The following is an 18,211-nucleotide window of genomic DNA, read 5'->3' as shown; positions in this document are numbered from 1 at the left end:
TGGAGGTGGCCGGCGGGCGGGAACCGCTGCTCGGGGACGGGCTATCGATCACCGGGTGGTGAGCAATTGCTGCACTGGGCGTCACTTGGGTTTGTATATTCCATCATCATCATCTTCATCATCATTATCATTATTATTGTTATTGTTATTGTTATTATTTCCTCAACTGTTTTATCTTGACCCAAGAGTATTTATTTCTGATTCTCTCCCCCATCCCAGCTGGGCATGGGGAGTGAGCAAGCGGCTGTGTGGTGCTTAGTTGCTGGCTGGGGCTAAACCACGACAATGCCTTGCTTATTTTATAACTCCATTTTGATGTAAATTGACTGACTCCTTCCAATCATGACGAAAAATTTTCCAGCAGCATTTAAAGATTTGTTAATATATATGTGTGTGTGTGTTGTTGATAAACACACATTTAAACATAGTTCATTTTCAATTTTGAAATGACTAGTTGTGAGTTGAATTCTGGCATGCATAATTTGCTGGACAAAGTTCTTACCGTTACTTCCAGGGATGCTAACACAGCACAGCATATATTTCTTGGTTTGGGGTTACTTTGGCCCGACTACTCCCAAACAGCTTGAGCAAGTATATGTGTTTGTATACCTGGAGGACTGTGCTGTAGCAATTTATTCATATAAATATATGAATATATATATGTCTGGTCACTTACTCAGAAAAAAAAAAAGATAAAAATATGTTGAGGAAGCAAACATTCTTAATGTCAAAATGTAAAATTAATGTTTCCTTAAATAATGTAGAAATCAAAGGGGAAGAGCACCTGAAGGTTTTTCTCGGAATTGACCAACCAGAGGTGGCCATTCAGATCATGAGAGGCCGATTTGTTTTTTAAAGGAGTGGAAATGCAGAGTTATAATATCTTCTCAGTACAGTGAGGTTTGGGTTATTCTTCTGATTTTGAAATGCTTTCTTACTCAGAATTATTGATGGACATGATCTGATGCCCTTACTTCAAGGAAAAGTTACCCGATCCAAGCATGAATTTCTCTTCCATTACTGTAATGCATATTTAAATGCAGTGCGCTGGCATCCAGGAAACAGTAAGTAAACTCGCCTGTTCACATTTTAAATGTTTCATATAATTTTTATTGCAGCTGAAAAGAATCAGGAAAAAGCCTTTAAACAAATAAATTGTTTAAAATATCTAGTCTTTTTCCTTCTTTGTCACTTTTATTTTTGCTGGAACACACCTATTCACCATTTTACTGTTTAGCATTAGTTTTTTGCTGTGCATTAATGTTACATATCAATATAATACTGAGATCTATGGTGTCTGGAACTATTGTTTTTAAACTTGCCTGAGAGATAGTCTGTGTTACAGAATGAAGCAGCTGAGGTTAACTGTTACCTCTTCCTAAAAATGTACAGGTAATAGGATGGTTTGCTGAATAACAACACAACTATGATGTCAGCTTGGACGTTTTTATTATTGAGATAGCAAAGTATAGAAGAATCACTGAGTCAAAGTCATAATTATCCAATCAATGAGTACAGTATTAAAAGGGTCCCTTTTCATGCTTTTTATGAATGATATAATTCCACTTTGTAAGCCAAAGAAAAAGCATTTCCCACTGGTCTGCTCCTTTTAAACTAAGAGCTCGCTGTCTCTGGTAGCAACTTCCACATTAAAAAAAACATATTTCCCTTTCTATAAAAATCTCTGTGCTGAGTGAAGTCAAACACACATTTGTCTCATCTCAATTGACACTCCAAGTAACGACTTGTGTTACAGCTTCAAAACTGTGATCCAAGACAGGCTTTGATGTAACTTTTTTTTGGTTTAAGTACCTTGGGAAAGGACCTGCTTAATACTTAATGTGCAAACTTAAAACGAGTTGGAAACTTTGTCATCTTGGTCACCTGCAGGCTCACTCTCTACCTGTCTTGGGCTTTAAACTAGGAAAGGGGAACGTATTACATATAACATTTATTTACCACTACTTTGCCTGTCTATATTGCGTTTGATAAATAATCGTAAGGAAGAACCAAGCAATGGGAAGATGTGGATATCTAGTACCATTTTGGATCTGAAGTTGGATGACATTACTCTGCGTCATGATGAGGAGAGAAGTAGGCAGAGCTCCAGGAAGTCAGAGGAGCTGTTTTTCCCAAATACACACCTTTGCAGATGAAGTACCCCTTGTCTGAGGAAAGATCCAGCTTTGTTATTCACTTTAATGGGAAATGAAGGGGAGCAATTATGAGAGGCTAGTCTATTGTATTTACTTGAGCTTTAATGTAGCTTGTGATTCTCTCTTTATCCTTCCTCCAAGGCAATCAAAACAGAAAGCCCACTCAGAACCTGGAAATAGCATTTTCATAACACCGGGCTAATTTTTGTATGGAAACATTTTTGAAATACTACCTTGTCAGCTTACATAGTAGTGTGAGAATAGGCAATAGCCAGATATTCCTCTCTCCTCTCTTTTGTACCCATCCCCTGGGAATGCTCAATGTCTGATTGCTTCTTACTTGTCCAGTCTCAGACCTTCAAAAATGCCTTCTCCATGTAGACAATGCAATCATATTTGTAAAGATATTTGTTGCTGTCAGCTAAATGTTTGCTCCTGTTTATCTGTCTCCCATGTGTTACTGTTGTATAGAGACAAAGATACTTGCATTACAGCTGTACACACCTGATACTATCAGCATTGCTCTGGGGACTCGTGGAAAAATGAGTGTGGTTGGTTTTCCTTCTGATATTTCAGCAGCTCTCTGTGAAGCAACTGATAACTTCAAAGTGCATTATATTACTAGTTAGAGTATTATTGTCTTCTAGCCTCCCGCCACAGCTTGATCTTTACAGCCAATCTCAGAGTCCATCCACAGTCGCTATTTCCACTACTAGTAAGTGATATTTTAGTATATGAGAATGAACACAAGTGAAGCAGAAATATAATGCAATGCTTTTTTTTTTTTTTTAAAACTGGAGAAGCAATCATTTCAAACATTTAATTCAAAATGTTGCAGAGCTTTTGCCTAGCAGCAAAGAACTGAGTTAGAAGTATCCTGTAGCAGCAGTTCATTCCCTATACATAGAATACATCCAAGAAAGGGAATGAGGCCATGTTCATGAAGGACAGACTAGAAAGCTGGAAAATTGTGCAACTTTCACTTAACCTCAGCATGCTACTCTTATCAGTTACAAGGCTGTAAGTCTTCAGGGTTTGGGTATGGACTGATCACTGTTCCTATGTCTACATGTGTTTCATGTCTAACGCACTTTGTGGCCTAAATAAGTACCACATACCTCCACGAGCACACACATTTTCCAGCATCCAGAAACAGCTGTAGGATCTCTCATCCTTTAGTTGCACCTTGCCAATGGCTGTAGTCAGGCAAAGAGCACTCAGTTCACAGACGAGCGCCAGAATCAGTCTCTAAGAATATTCTTAAGGGTAGTCTTGGAGAGGTGATATTAAGAAAATCTTATCCTTATCTAAGAACCTTATCTACCTTAAACCTTATCTAAGAAAAATCAGGAAATTCTTGAAAGAAACATCATCAGGAGCAGTTGTCTCTTTCTGTCTACTGTAAATGATCATCTAGACTACGAAAGACTTGTTCTTGATCTGGGTTCCCCAGGTAGTTAACAAGATTGACTACAGCTACTTGGGAACGGTGTAAAAACAAGCTACCTGCAGGTTATGCCTGTACATACGGGCCAAATGCCGACCGGCTCTGCCTCTCATTGGTCCTGGGCCTTGGTGGAAGAAACCGTGACGGTGTGAAATTAATAACCCCAGCTATGTTATTAATAACCCCTATGTTGGGGTTATTAATAACCCCAGCTACCCTGTTCTGGTGATGGTCCTAAAAAAGGACCCAATTGTCCAACCTTTCTGAGACTACATTATATACTTCTGATCCCTTCATTAAATGTGTCATTTTTATTAATTTTAAAGATGCAGTTCTTGAAGAAGAAAGCAGTAACAGCCAGAAATTCATAGAAGAGAAAGCTTACAACTGCTAAGGAAAATGTTGTTTGTTTATTTATTTATTTATTAGCTAAAGTATAATCCATTCTAAATAAAGAGTAAAGATGCATATATTGCATATATGCACTTATTAATGCATCTATTCTCATATTTTTTACTATATTTATTTTCTGGGAAGTCTTAGTTTGTATACCACCTTCAACTTGCATATTCCACTTTTTTTCCTAAATACTTAAAGTGTAGGATTAACTTTGATCCTAAGGAAAAATACATAAGCCAGGAAGTGAGAGGAAAGCAAAAATTCTGCTTAGTCATCTGGTACCTTGTTGCCTCCATCATTTCACAGTTACCTTAGTAACTTTATCTTTGCCATTGTTAGATTTTCATTATGCTTCAGTCTGGAAAAAAGCTTTTTTGGTTTAATTTTTAACTTTTAGGCTATATATATGAAACAGGTAAATTTAATGTATGTGAAATTTGTAGTACTTGCACACCTGTCCCTTGCTTGCAAGCTTCCAAAGTCTGACTTAAACAGGTGTGTTTCTCACATTATCCAGGGAAGGTCAGAAACTTCAGGGTGAACAATTTCCATTTTACATTTATATATTTAGAGACTAAGCATTCCTCATAACCAAATCAATACACATCTTCATTAAGATATATTAGTTAGGTCAGTTACTGCATTCACAATATACTTTCCCCTTCATAAGCCCTTTGAAGGAGCATTTAGAGGGTGTGTGCTATGTAACGCTCTTTTCAATCAACACTTCAAAATTTAAGGCTTATCTTTTCTAGAGAGGTGTGAGGAAAAGAATCTCTCTTTCCTCTGCCCTCCTTTGCTTTCCCAGCCACAGAAAATAAAGCTGACACCATTTTCTTCTTCATCTCTCTTTGATCCACTTACATTTTTCCTGATAGTAAAAAATAATGCATATTATTCTTCACATACTGAATTAAAAAAGGAATGAAATATCAGGCAATTTTCTTTGCTCATGATTCATGTCTCACTCTCACAGACTCTTGCATGTTGACACTTGCTATCAGTGCCTTGGAAGCAGCCAAGACATACAGTCCTAGTCCTTGGAGGATGATTTCCTGTTGTTTTGAAACCTTATAAATATGTATAATTTAATTGATCTCTTAAAAATACAGAGAGGAAGACATGCTAAAACAGAGTCAGCAAAGTACTGTGATTTCTCATTTTCGATGCATATTCTCCACGGCTGCCTGATGTACCATATAAGTACCAATATACAAAAGCAACACCTTTGGAAACAAAACAAAACAAAACAGACTTTTCTTTCTCCCTAATAAGGTGTAATCGTTTAGGGTTTTTTAATCATTAAACATTTAAATTTAAAACAGAACAGGTGTAGGATTTGCCTTTCCTTTCTTGAGCTGAGCCACACAAAGTTTTACGTAACTTTCTCTATGTCAGATTATGCTTTGGTCTAATTTAACTCTGGTCACATGTTCTTCTGCTAGTGCAAGTAGACCAGTACTTGTGTATTTGCTAAAGTTATAGTTTAGCATAACTGAATGCTAAAATCTATAAAGAGCTCTGTCTCCAGAACATTACTGGCATATTAATCAGTACTATTAAAAATGCATTGCTATGACAACTTAATTATAAGGAGAGAATTTGTCAGATACAGAGCAAATCTACAGTTGAATGGAACTACTGCATCATTCAGGATCCTCTGATTGTGTGCAAATGATTAAAAAAAAGCTAAATAGAGGAACTAAATTGTAATCCTGTGTAATAAACATTGAAAAATGTAATACAATACAGTCTGTACTATAACAAAGTAATAATCTTCACAGTGTTTTGGTACTAGTAATAAAAATGTATTAATGTTTCTGATAAATGCTAGACTGACTTTACTAGCAGCACTTCACCTCTTCTATGTCAAAATGGATTTCATTATTCAGTGTAAAATTGTCATTCAGTAAACAAAACAAAAAGAGACTTGCTATGGCAAGTTAAATTGTAGCACAGTAGACAATAGAATCAAATGAGCTTATGATGCAAATATGATGACTTTTTTAAAGACAGTAGAAGTTCACTGAAAAACTTTACATAGAGATTTTCTACTTTGCCGCACTAAACAAATTGGATACATTTCAATTAATACTTATTCTGAGTTTCTTGTTTGTTGTGATCTACAGCAATAATTCATTCAAATTCACCAACCAGGGATTTTTTCTATATTATTGTAGAATTCATAGCTATTGTGATTCCTGGCTGTTGCAATGTCCTCCAGCATCCAAGTGTATACCGTATTTCATGTGACACGTTTTGTTCTTTGTCTAGAGATGAGGGGATCTTCCTAGTCTAGGGGATCTTCCTAGAGGAATAGTTTCTGTTTTGCAACTTTCAGATGGTTATGTAGGATAAATTTACTGAAAAGGTTGGGGGATTTTTTTAGAGGTTACTTCAGGTTCTGTTTGACTAAAGACATTAGAGTCGTAATAAAGAGAGGACAAAGCAGGAAAAATCTGCTTAGAAGGGCCATTTTATAACAACTTGTGGTTTGGACAGGTATAGCCTTTGTTGTGAAGCGTAATTAAAATGGCACCTCTTTATGAAGAAATTAAAATAAGAAGAGGAACACCTTGCACTTTTTCTTATCGCTTGAAATATTATGATATGCATAACTTAAGGGGTAGTAAGGGTTATCTTATTGATTGAGAGGGCTTGCATTATTTACACTGCCATTCTTAGCTTCATTTTTGGTAATATCACATTGAGTCTTAATAGTTAAAAACTGTAAACTGTATTCATATGCTTAAAGAACACTAACTTGTGAACACAATATCGTCCTGAGAAAGAGAGAGTGCAGGAGACAGAGTCTAGCCAGGTAGCAAAAACTGGGAAACCTCTATGAAGCTCTATAGAAACAACTTAAAACTCTTTTTCTTCTGCAGTTCTCAGTGTCAGGGTAAGTGAGGCTAGTGGTTGTCAGTAGATATTTTGGAGTGCAAGTGGTGATAATGTACTTCTATTTGAAAATTCCAACCCTTTCTTGTTCAGTCCTCTTAGAGCATTTAAGAAACCTAGTCATTCAGATGAGTAAATTAACAGTTCTTTTTTCTCTAAAATAGAAAGTATTAAAGATATTGCTAAATATTTGGTATGTGAGAGATATCTCTTAATATTTATTCTACTTTCTCTAATATAAACAAGAAATTTCAATTCATACACTCTCTGAAGCCTTGTAAGTGGGTTTCCCACCCTCCTTCTCATTACTTTCATAGTGTAATAGGAGAACAATTCTTTTAATTGCTTGCTTTGCCACACGGTGAACGAATGCTGTGGTAGCTTTGTATGTAAACTGTGGGATGTGCTTGTCATATCCAGTAGAGTCACTGGCAGAACGCATACCCTTGCCTAGCGTTTTCCTGTTCTTTTGCTTGCTTCCCTGAGGAGCTTTTTCCATTTATGGGTTATTTGCTTTCTCTGTGGTGAACAAAGGATTTGAAGGATGCTGTTACAGATTAGTAAGGATTCACATTGACCCTGAGAATGCTGGCCGTTGTAGTTACTTGCTTTCATTGCTTAACAATACAAAGGAAGGTAAATTTAATAGAAGTTTGATCCAGGACCTTCTTTTGCCCAGCGTCTTCAAAAAGAGGGATAATACTACACCATGTGACTATAACAACTGTCAAGGAAACATTTTTTTTTCTTACAAATATCTTTTTTTAATCAAATCTTACCATACCAAGATCATATCTTTTCTCAGAAAAGAACAGATGGGAAACGATAAAAAAGAAAGGATAAATATTCGAAGGAGTAAGATTTTCCTGTTGTCAAAATTTTTTTTTCTTTCTAGCTAGAAAGAATAGACTTCTTTAGTCATAGTAAAATTGATGTAGGAACACTTTTGTCTCTGACAGCCCTTCCCCTAGTGAAAGACCATGGTAAATGTCCTTTGACATTGACATTATACACACAGACTTTCAGTGATCATATCATAGTGCTTTTTCTTCATATAAAAATAGCAACCATAACATACTGGTCTATTGAATCCAAGATATCCTGACCTAAATTAGTAATGTTCTTAGTGAACAGGGAAAGGCTGACAGGTTTCAGTGATCATATAAAGGCAAAGGCATTTAAAGTAGCTAATTCAGTATTATTTAAACTTCAGCTTGAATGGCTTGCTGTCAGATATTGTGTCATGCACTTCTGACAGTACAAAAGAAAAATCTTACAGATTTTTTTTCTGTATAGTTCACAGCTAACAGTTAAATAGAAAAAAATATCTGAGAACAACTGTCTCAACATTTTTTATCTATTTATAAAGTTAGCAGTAGTCAAAACAAATAGAAATAACAACAACTACATAAAAGAGTAGATAAAAATGCACTGCAACTTTCAAAAATTATTTTCAGCTTACAAAATAACATAAACAGTGGGTCTTTAGCAATTTCTGGAGCATTACACTTCCAAAAATATCTTTAGTTCAGTGTTGGATTTGAGCCTGCAGCATTCTGCATGTTACATTCAGAACATAGCACTGATTCACCCTAATTTTAAAATCAGATTCAAATGGCATATGTTGTCTTAGGCAATGTTCTTCAAGGGAAGTAGTTAATGCATGCACAGACCACATAGAGTATTCTGTGTGACACAACCTTTGAAATCCTATTACTCCTAGAAAATAAGGCAAAGTACTTGTTTATTAGAGAAATTCCCTGGAAACCTGACTGTCAAGAGCAAGATGACTTCTCAGTGTGCCATAAAAGACCGTGCCATGAAAGGCAGAAAAATAATTATAGAAGAAAACAGTGGGTGCTGGGAGGGTGGATGCACTTGGGCAATATGATGCTGGAGGCCAGTATGCATCTGTGGATGATGTGCACTCTGTACTATGTAGCTACTTCTGAATGCAAGTCCTGATCAGTACTTTGGAAAGGCAACACAACGAGAAATATTCAATAATCAGTGCAAATGTCCTCAGCCTGAGAAAAGCTCACATCCCAGTACAAACAGTGACCTTTTTGTTGATTTCAGGGCTTTTTATGTGGTCTCAAACTATTGGAGGACACATAATGCATTACATTTTTCAAGTATCTTTTGTTAAGACATCCAGAGTTTCCTAAAACTAAAAGGAAGAAAAAATCCAGCTTTTTAAATTTGTTTCTTGTTTTGTTGTTCTTAGTAGGGAAATTTTGTAGATGGATTTGTGTAAAATCTTTCTGAAACTGAAAGACACTGCATTTCACTAGTAGTTTTTTGTCATAGTTCTTTCAATGACCTCTTAGAAATACAAAGTCCATGAAGTAGTATAGAACAAGTTCCTACAGATTGTGACATTTTTCAAATTTATTCAAAGTTTTACACTAAAATTTATTGAAAATTACTCTTTAGCTGCAGTTTGGTCATATTCAGCAGGGTAATAAATATAATGCATTGATTTTTATTAACTCCATGATCTCCTAGGTGTGGAACTCTAATACAAATATTTGTGAGATTCACTCACTCACTGACTCACTCCACTTCAACACTGTAATTTTTAAGCAAAATACATTTCCACCATTTATAGTAGGAACGGAAAGTTAGCAATTATGGTTCAGTCACAACATTAAAAGTCAACAAGACCATAAAAATCCCATAAAGATCATGATACTTAGAATCACTCAGAATTAGCAGTAGTGTAATAAAGGCTGACCCTTTTAGTATCAGGAAATGTTAGTCATCTATAAGGTAATTTTGTCATTACCAAGTGTGTGCTAATTTTTCATTTACAATCTGTTACTTGTCTGTTGTACATTAATTTTTAAATGGTATTATAACACAGAAGCAAAATTCTCATTCACCTCACTTGCTCAGTGGGAAGATCAGGGTCTTCAGGACTCAGTAGAATCTTCAAGATTAACTTAATTGTATTATCTGGGCTCTCTTCAATGCCGTAGGAAGATGTACAGGCAGGTTTTCAGTCCTTAGCTCCGATCCATCCATATGGTCCTGTTCAGTGACAAGTGGAGATTGAATCTCAGTTCCTAAAAGCATTAGAGTTACCTTAACATCAGTTCATATTCTTGAGTGCAGAATTACTTAGCCAGCAAAGCTTAATAGTTTGGGCTCAACAATATCTTGATCTACTGTGCAGCTGCAAACCAAATGTAATTCTCTACTCTAGCCCTTCCTTATAGAATTGTCATTTTGGAAGGTTTGACTTGATTCACATCTTTTTTTTTCTGAAAAGACAAAGCACACACAGCACCCCCCTCCCTGTTTCCAAACTTTAAATACTTTATATTTTCCAAGAGCCAGCACTGTTAATTAGTCATTTGGTGGAGCTGCTAAAAAACTACCATGATTCATATACACAAAGTATATATACACAAAGAGAGAAGGAATAGCAAAGTATAAATGGTCTCGTGAAGACTTTGAGTCTAGCACTACAAAAGTGTGAGGTAGAAATGCTAGACAAGACACTGTGAGTAAATAAATCTACCTCAGTGAAGAATTACTTATTCTCTAAAAATGGTATCTCATCAATCTGTGGAGGTTTTTTAAAATATATTTTTCTCCAATTCTAGAACATAGTGGAAAACATTAATATTAAGACTCATTAGTTCCTCATGGCCATGGTGTCTTAGAACTGCAAATACTTTAGTCCATCTAAGGTCTAGGTCCACTCTTTCCTACAGCTGGTCGTGGAGGAACCATCATGCCCTTTCTTTACTTCAAGTCTCAAATTATCCCAGCATTCAGTCTAACAAATGGGGATTTGTTGCAACTATGTCGCTGTTTGCTTTTAATCAGCTGTTACTTTTTTGTTCTAGATATTATGTTGTATTAAGGGAAAAAGCAGTTCCTGCCTACAGTATGTAGACCGTGGATATTGAGGCATTTATATAAAAGTGGAATTTGCTGTAGTGTTTCCCTCTCTGTTTTATGCAGCATACCTAACTTAGAAGGTAAAACAATGCTTTTTGCATGAAAGTCCCTCCCATTTTTTTATCTGCATCAGGTGCACTATACAATGTCATGTTTTTATTGCCTGATTTATCAAAGCCTAACCCCCAAACTTAATTTGAACTTTGATTTTTAAGTATTATATAAAAGTTATATAAAAGTTTAAATTTATGAGTTACACCTGTGGAGGATGATACTGACAGTTCTGTAATACTGAGTGGTAAATCACTTGTAGTATTTATACTTGACAATTATTTTCGGATTCTGAAAACAATGCAATTGCTATTAAAGCCAATTTATATCTGTAGCCAGAGACTCTAAGAGCATATATCTTTATGATTCAGAAACAACTGTAGCCCATGAGTATTCAGGTCAGTTTTCAAAAAGCAACTTAGAAGAAAGACAAAGAGAAACAAAACCTTTTCTTCCAGAGATCAGTTTCATCAGTAAGGAATATTTGTATGTATGCCATGAAGGCATGAGCTTATGCGAAAGTATGAGGAGAAACATACATTTCACAGAAGTGAAGATGGTTTGAATTGTGCTCTGAGGGGGAAATTTTGCCATAAAAGCTTGGAATTTGCTAAAAAAATTAAATATCATCGGGAAGAATTAATTCTAACAGAGCCAGTCAGCGTAAGAAAACCAAAGCTAGAATCAAGTGAAGAGGGAGAAAGAAAATTTAGCTGTTGTGTCATGCTGAAATTGCGCGTTTGAATAGCTGATTTTTTTTTTTAAACAAATACAGAAAGCACACGGAATTCTATTTGGAGTCCTGTTTGCAATGGTGACTTTTAAACTTTGAAAGAAAACTCGGAGACTTCATACATTATTTTGATTTTCATTTTCTATTTTTATCTTTTTAGTATGGGAAAAAGGTTAGTAACCTTTAGTTTATCTTTGGTTGTAGAAACATTATGAATAATGGATTATGATACTTGAATTACTTGGACATTTTGGTTTATTTGGACATTTATTTGGACACTTGGGACAATTGTGACATTTGGGTTTATCAAAATTAGCAACACTTACAGGTTTTTTTTCAACTAAATTTATTGTATTGAATATCATACTTGGACAGTTAGCAGGTTTATCCTTCTGAAACCTTTGTGAAGTGCATTAATAGACTTCTCGTAGCACAAGAATAAGTATCGAACACAAATGTCTCAGTTTAGTTTCACGATCAATGGAAACATAATCAGTCAGCAGATAGAAAAGCAACTGGGAATTGAAAAAAATTGTACAAGAATACAGGTTGTTCATTCACCTGCTTCATTTAGTTCAGCTCTGCCCTAGCAGAGCTGATAGCTCCAATAAATAGGTCATTTAGAAGTCAGAGCTGATAAATAGGTCATTTAGAAGTTCTGGTGATCTCAAGAATGCGAAGTAGCTCCAAACACCAGGACAAACAAAGAGCAACAAAAAGCTGTCCCACTGGTGTTCACAATGAGGCTGTAATGATCAAGAAAAGGTGCTGAGAAATGCTTTAACTGGATTTTTTAACTTCATACTAAAGAGATTATACAATGCTTGTAATTCCTAAGCATTATGAAAGACCTCTGTTTTTCCCTCTTTCATACACCAAAATGTTTCAGATCTCCAGTTAGGGAGTGTTTTAATTTCTGTCAGTGCTTTTAAATAGTTATGACATACTGATTTTTGGAAAAAAAAATTAAAAAGAACTAAGTTCTGAGAAGTATATTTGAATATTTAGCAACTAGCAGGTTGAACTAAAGAAAAGTATATATAATTACTCATGTTTCACAGAAATATTTGGCGTATATATCTTTCAAAGCATTTAACCCAATTATAAGTAACTATGAGAAGCGTTTGTATTTTGAAGATGGAAAATATGCAAAAGTCAACATATTACTGTATTTCTTTAACCTAGCTTAAACTTGAAAAAGTTTATAAATTCTTACCTTGTAATCAAGTGAGAAAATTGAGTATAAATTATTTGAATGCTGCAAAAGATTATTCCATTAGTGGATACTCCTCAAGCTTAAGGTGTTGGCAAATGATTGCAGCTAATAAGGGCAGTGTCTATATGCACAATGGCCTGAGTATTCCCCACTAAGTATTTCTTCATATTGTCAAGCTTGATACATCTGTGTTATTGCCATGGCATGAAAGAGTCAGCAACAGGTTTGTACCTCTTTGACCTGTGAACCTTAGTGCTTGGCTGAGCCTGTCAATGCAGTTTCTGCCTAGATACATTAGAAAAAGTTCCCATGGCAATTATACTTGGTCTTTCCCAACCAATTTAAAGTGATTTGTTCACTTTGTGAACTAAATTGACCTCAGATATATCCTTACCACTATTCATTGTTAGATTTTGTACTTCTGTTGCTACCTATTCAGAAACGTATACGAGAACACATGATGACTCAGGAAGAGAGAGGAGCACCTTTAGGAAGGCTTAAACTGTTTGAGTTCTTGGTCATCCGAGGATCTGTATGGCTGTGTAATATGTCTGTATAGGGGCATATTATTGATCTTTGGTAACTTTTGGTCTGTTCTTGGGGAGTCGGTTGTGGAAGCAGACAACCTTTTTTACATTTAAGTTTTTGGTCTTTTTATGTTAAATAGACAAGAAGAAAGCAGTGTTTCAAAGTTCTGAAGTTAAAACTAGACAGACCTGTGAGATTCAGCAAGACAGGAAAACATTTTAAAGTGAAGGTGAGGATCTGGGTGATAGGAAAATTGTTTACCAAGTCCATCTGCCTTGGCCTGACTTCAATTTGAATGCAGTTTGATTGGGAGAGTTCCTAATCTCTAATCCTAACTGAATTTCAGGTTCCTTTTTATGTCTACACAGCCTAAGTGCCAAGACCTGTTAGGAATACTGATTCAGTATTAGTAAAGAAAGAGAGTTTAAGCTTGGGCATGTTCAGCATGAATGCCAGCCAGCCAGAGACATCTTTGAAAGTGTAAGAGAAAGTTAAGCAACCATGTGAGGTTGTGGTAAACGTCTGTCAGTGTGCGGTACACTATAGCATGAAGCAGAACAGATTACTGCAAAGCACTGCTGAATGCTAAAAAAAAATATGGTTTATAACTGAACTTCATTTATGTAATCCATTTTCTTTTCCGTTGCAACAGATGATGAACATGTGTATGGTTACTTGCCTTGTGGAGAATAGCATAAAAATGCATAGAAGAAGGAGCCATGGTAATGAATACTATAGGAAAAAATTTCCTGGTGTTTCCTGTTACCATTAGTATTGTCACAATGGTGACCTTTAAAGAGTATTTTCATAAACAAAATAGCTAAAATGGAGAGATGAAGACTGAATTTGCAGAACTACGAATTAAAAATTGAACGTAAACTTCAAGACCCAAAACCAGTTACCAATATGCAGATGTTTGTATTTCACAATATCCTTTGAGTGCTGTCATCACTTCTAACTGCAGTGAGAAGGAAGGGCACATATAAAATTTATATCTTGTCATGTAATGCCAAAAGCACTTACAGTAGTTTTGATTAAGTAGGAGTAACTGAGTGACTTTAGACTGCAAGCTGGTTTATATTCTACTTATTTCTATTGCTTCCTAAAATACCAGGTTAAAACCCTTAAACTAAACTATAACCTACAGGAACATACTCTCAGACCAGTTAAAAAGATGTAGGATTTAATGCTCAAGGATGCGATTGTCTTTGTTTAACTCATCTTTGTAACTGTCTTGCATTACAGAGCCTGGCTCTCATAGTGCTGCAATAAATAATAATAAATGTTGGATTAAGTTTGTGACATAAGTGCCCTCTTCACAGATATTTTGAGGCATGCTAGAGTTATTACAATGAATTATATAGTTAGTTAAAAATAGGAGATCAAGCCAAAGAGAAGAAACATTGTCTCTACCACCTCATTCTACAGCTGTGGTCTACCTACCCTTCTTCAACTGTGCTTCAGAGGTTGGAGGGAAAAAATAATCAGAATTCATTTTGCCACTCATGTATCATAGGAAAAAAAAACCCACACCAAAACACCACAAAAGCCCACCCTTCATGGCCCATGAAAATGATTGGCTAGAAGATTTAAGTTAGGACCTGGATTATAGTCATTTTTAGGAGAGAAATCAAACACTGCCTGAGGTCCTAGCAATTTTGTCTTTTTTACACATAAAAGTCTAAGGAGGTATAATGCAGAGAATGAAGGACAATGACTGGACTTTCCCAGCTTCATTGCTTCGTTCTTCTAGTTTGAGATTAACTCACTCCAGGGCTGATTACATCTCAACTGAGCACTCTGGACATTGTGTAGGACTATTCAATGCTGCCAAATCTCTCCAGCAGGCCCAAGAGGTGGGAAGGGCTTTGTTCAAATACTGCACCCAGACTCATGCACCACATAGCTCAAAAATGCCTGGACTCACCTGGATATACTAGGTATGCATATCCATGTATGTGCCAGAAGAAGAAAAGGGAACAAGATTTTACTGATGGGATTTTGAGTAGCTGAGGAATTTATGTTTGGAATTAGAGGATGTTGCTAAACAGACATGAGTTTAATCTTCAGGGAGGCAAGATCTGAATGCTGAACACTGATTTTTCTGCAAGGTAGAGTTGTCCAGTGAACAGGACACTTGTCTTAGACTTGGTAAAACTTGATTCAGGTTTCTTCTTCCTATAGATCTTTAGACAATGTTAAATAAATCACTCACGGTGTAGCCATCAGTATCAGTGTAGCAAATAAATAGAACAGTTTTTGTTAACTGTTGCATTAAGCATCACCACAGATTGCCAAAAAAAAATTACTCAAATGTTTTTTTCTTAAATAGCTTGAATTAGGAGATTTTATGGGAGTTGAGGAGCATATGTAGATCCTTGCTTGAACAATTAGTTGAGCACACAGCAGCTTCAGTCAGAGATTACATTGTACTTTGCTAAGTTTAAGCATGAGGTTATTGTTTGTATTCCTAAGCTAAGGTAGAAATACCTTGTTGAACTGCAGGCAAACAAGACGGAATCATCATAAATTCACAGGTATTTTAACATTCATTTCAGTGCACCACAACTCTGCAAAAGGTGTAGAACTGGAATTTAGAATAGACAATGCAACAGATAATTGAGGGATGGGGCAACCCAAATGAACTCTGAGACCATCATCTGCACCAAAATCTTTATTTAAACTCCAGAAAAAGTTCATGAAGGATTTGTATTTTAAAAAGTTAGTAGATAATACACTAAGTGAAAGGAGTGTGCCAATAAAATGTCTTTGTCTTCGGCAATAAAGGAAATGAATGATAGTAGCACAAAAGTTACAATAGAAGACACCATCCATCAAGAGAGCTCTTAAAAAATACATTGTAGGGAACAATTGTGCAGTGGCAGGGGGATGAATTAGATGACAAAAAGAAAATTAATTTGAAATATCTGAAATGAGCTTTTGTTCTTATTTTCTACAACTGGAACAGAGGAAACTGCATGCATTAATGTGAGAAAGATACAGACATCCCATAAGCAGAGTCAATGCAGATGTACTGTAGCTAGTGAGTATATTTCAAAGGTCATTGAATAATCATTGGAGATGAGTAAGACTCATTTTAGAAAGTATACAGAAGTAACGTACATGAACAAGGAAGGCAAACCTCTCCATTTTCTGGACACATCAGTTAAATATGTAGGTTTTACATATATTGGAGAGGAGATGTTTAACCCACTATCTATGAACTCTGTGGGATCTTTCATAAGCAGCAGCACCTTGCAGATAGATATTTGATCTTTGAAAGCAAAATTAAGGATGGACTAGTGAATGCTGGAGAGACAAGAGGTTTGACCCTAGTACTGTCAGTGCCTTCACTGACAGAGCAACATCTTCCAGCACCCAAGCAGAGCAAGCAGAGCTGGGTGCTGATAACAGGGTCCACTACCTTACATAATGACCTCCACATTGCTGTGATCCAAAATTAGGTGAGGTGACCAGATTATCAAATTGCATACTAAGTAGCAGCATAGTGATGAGCAATAAATCCTACTCAGTACCTTGAATTTAAAATTAGAAATGCCTTGCCACCTTTTTCACAATGTGAAAAACATTAATATTTTGCGAAGTGTCAGGAATGACACTGTGAGAGTCTCTTGAAGTTGACTGGGAATTTTAGGATCATGTCATTCAGTTAGTGTCATTTCTCTTTTAAATCAGCAGAGGTTCAAATAAAGGCCTTTCTACAAATACGCAATAAATAAGATAGCCAGGTTAGACTGTGTAGTAAAATACAAAGAGTGAATTGACTTTGTAGTACAGAACAGCATCTTATCCATGCATCAGTGTCATGAAAGAACTGACAAGAATGGTCAGAAAAGAAAAACATGGATGAGATACAGATCCTGATTTGAGTTACGCTGGCATAAAGATCTTTAAATTGTAATTAAGAAAGTGCCACTTGCTTTGCATATTCAATTTTCCTTTTAAGACTAGACCAAAACAGTCATTTACCTTGTCTGTTAGCTGTCACATCTCTCAGAATCTTTTTATTCTTTCTTACAGGTAAGTGTTGTTGATTATTGGGGCAGCTCTTAATGTGGAGATGTAGATGTCCCTCCCCAAAATCACTTTGTCTAATCACTAAGTCTCATTAAACCTCATTCCTTGTCACCAGTCTTTGTCTTAATAGCAACATGCAGTTGGCAATGTAGTCTATCAGAGAAATTGTACAGAAACTCTTAAGTAACAAGTTTCCATAGATACATAGACATATCTTTTACTGATATTTACACATTTGCACGTTATATTCTACAGCAAAGTTTTTTCTTGAGATTTCCTCAACGGTAGAATGCAACTGCTGCAGACCACTTTTCTGGTTTTGAGGGTCACCATGCATGAAAAACACTGAAGCGTCAGTGTGATGTGGATTTATGTCTGTTCTCCACTGGTTCAGCTACACAATCCCACAGAAGACTTAAAGAGCATCAAGTATCTAATTCAGAATATGTAGGTTGTGGGAGAAAATTCACTTTTCCTTCAAGAATAACTCATGAATCTTCAGATTACTGATATCACATCTTTGTTGGACAAAGAGCATCCCCTTTCTCCCCTCTGAACTATATCCTTTTACCCTGTTTTCATCCTTTTCCCATCTGTTTATTCTCCTTTCCCTCCCCATTTCTGAGCTTCTGTTCTCACTGATAGTGACACTCCTTTTGATCCTTTTAATTGATCAAATCCTTGTGTGAGTCCTTCCCTTCTGCAACTGCAGAAGCACTAATAAACTCTGACCCTTATGAGGGTTTTCCTGTCATTTGCCTTTTTTTTTAGTCTCACAAATTCCTGCACATCCACTGTTCTTTCTAAAGAAGTTTCTTACCTTACAGGTG

General features: G+C 36.0%; 1 protein-coding gene across 1 annotated transcript in view; it reads left to right on the top strand.

Moving 5' to 3' along the window:
• STS (steroid sulfatase) overlaps nucleotides 1-18,211 on the top strand; it is a gene marked incomplete at its 3' end in the record, with an annotated part of 94,125 nt that overhangs the window by 63,635 nt on the left and 12,279 nt on the right. Inside the window, exon 8 of the mRNA XM_082012040.1 lies at nucleotides 943-1,064. Coding sequence (XP_081868166.1) covers nucleotides 943-1,064 — 122 coding nt within the window. The remainder of the gene's footprint in view (nucleotides 1-942; nucleotides 1,065-18,211) is intronic.

This window comes from Phaethon aethereus, assembly GCF_964289735.1.
Source record: "Phaethon aethereus genome assembly, chromosome: 1".
In the NCBI taxonomy this organism is placed as follows: Eukaryota; Metazoa; Chordata; class Aves; order Phaethontiformes; family Phaethontidae; genus Phaethon; species Phaethon aethereus.
The sequence above is the reverse complement of the archived record's forward strand: the minus strand, read 5'-3'. Positions and strand labels throughout refer to the sequence as shown.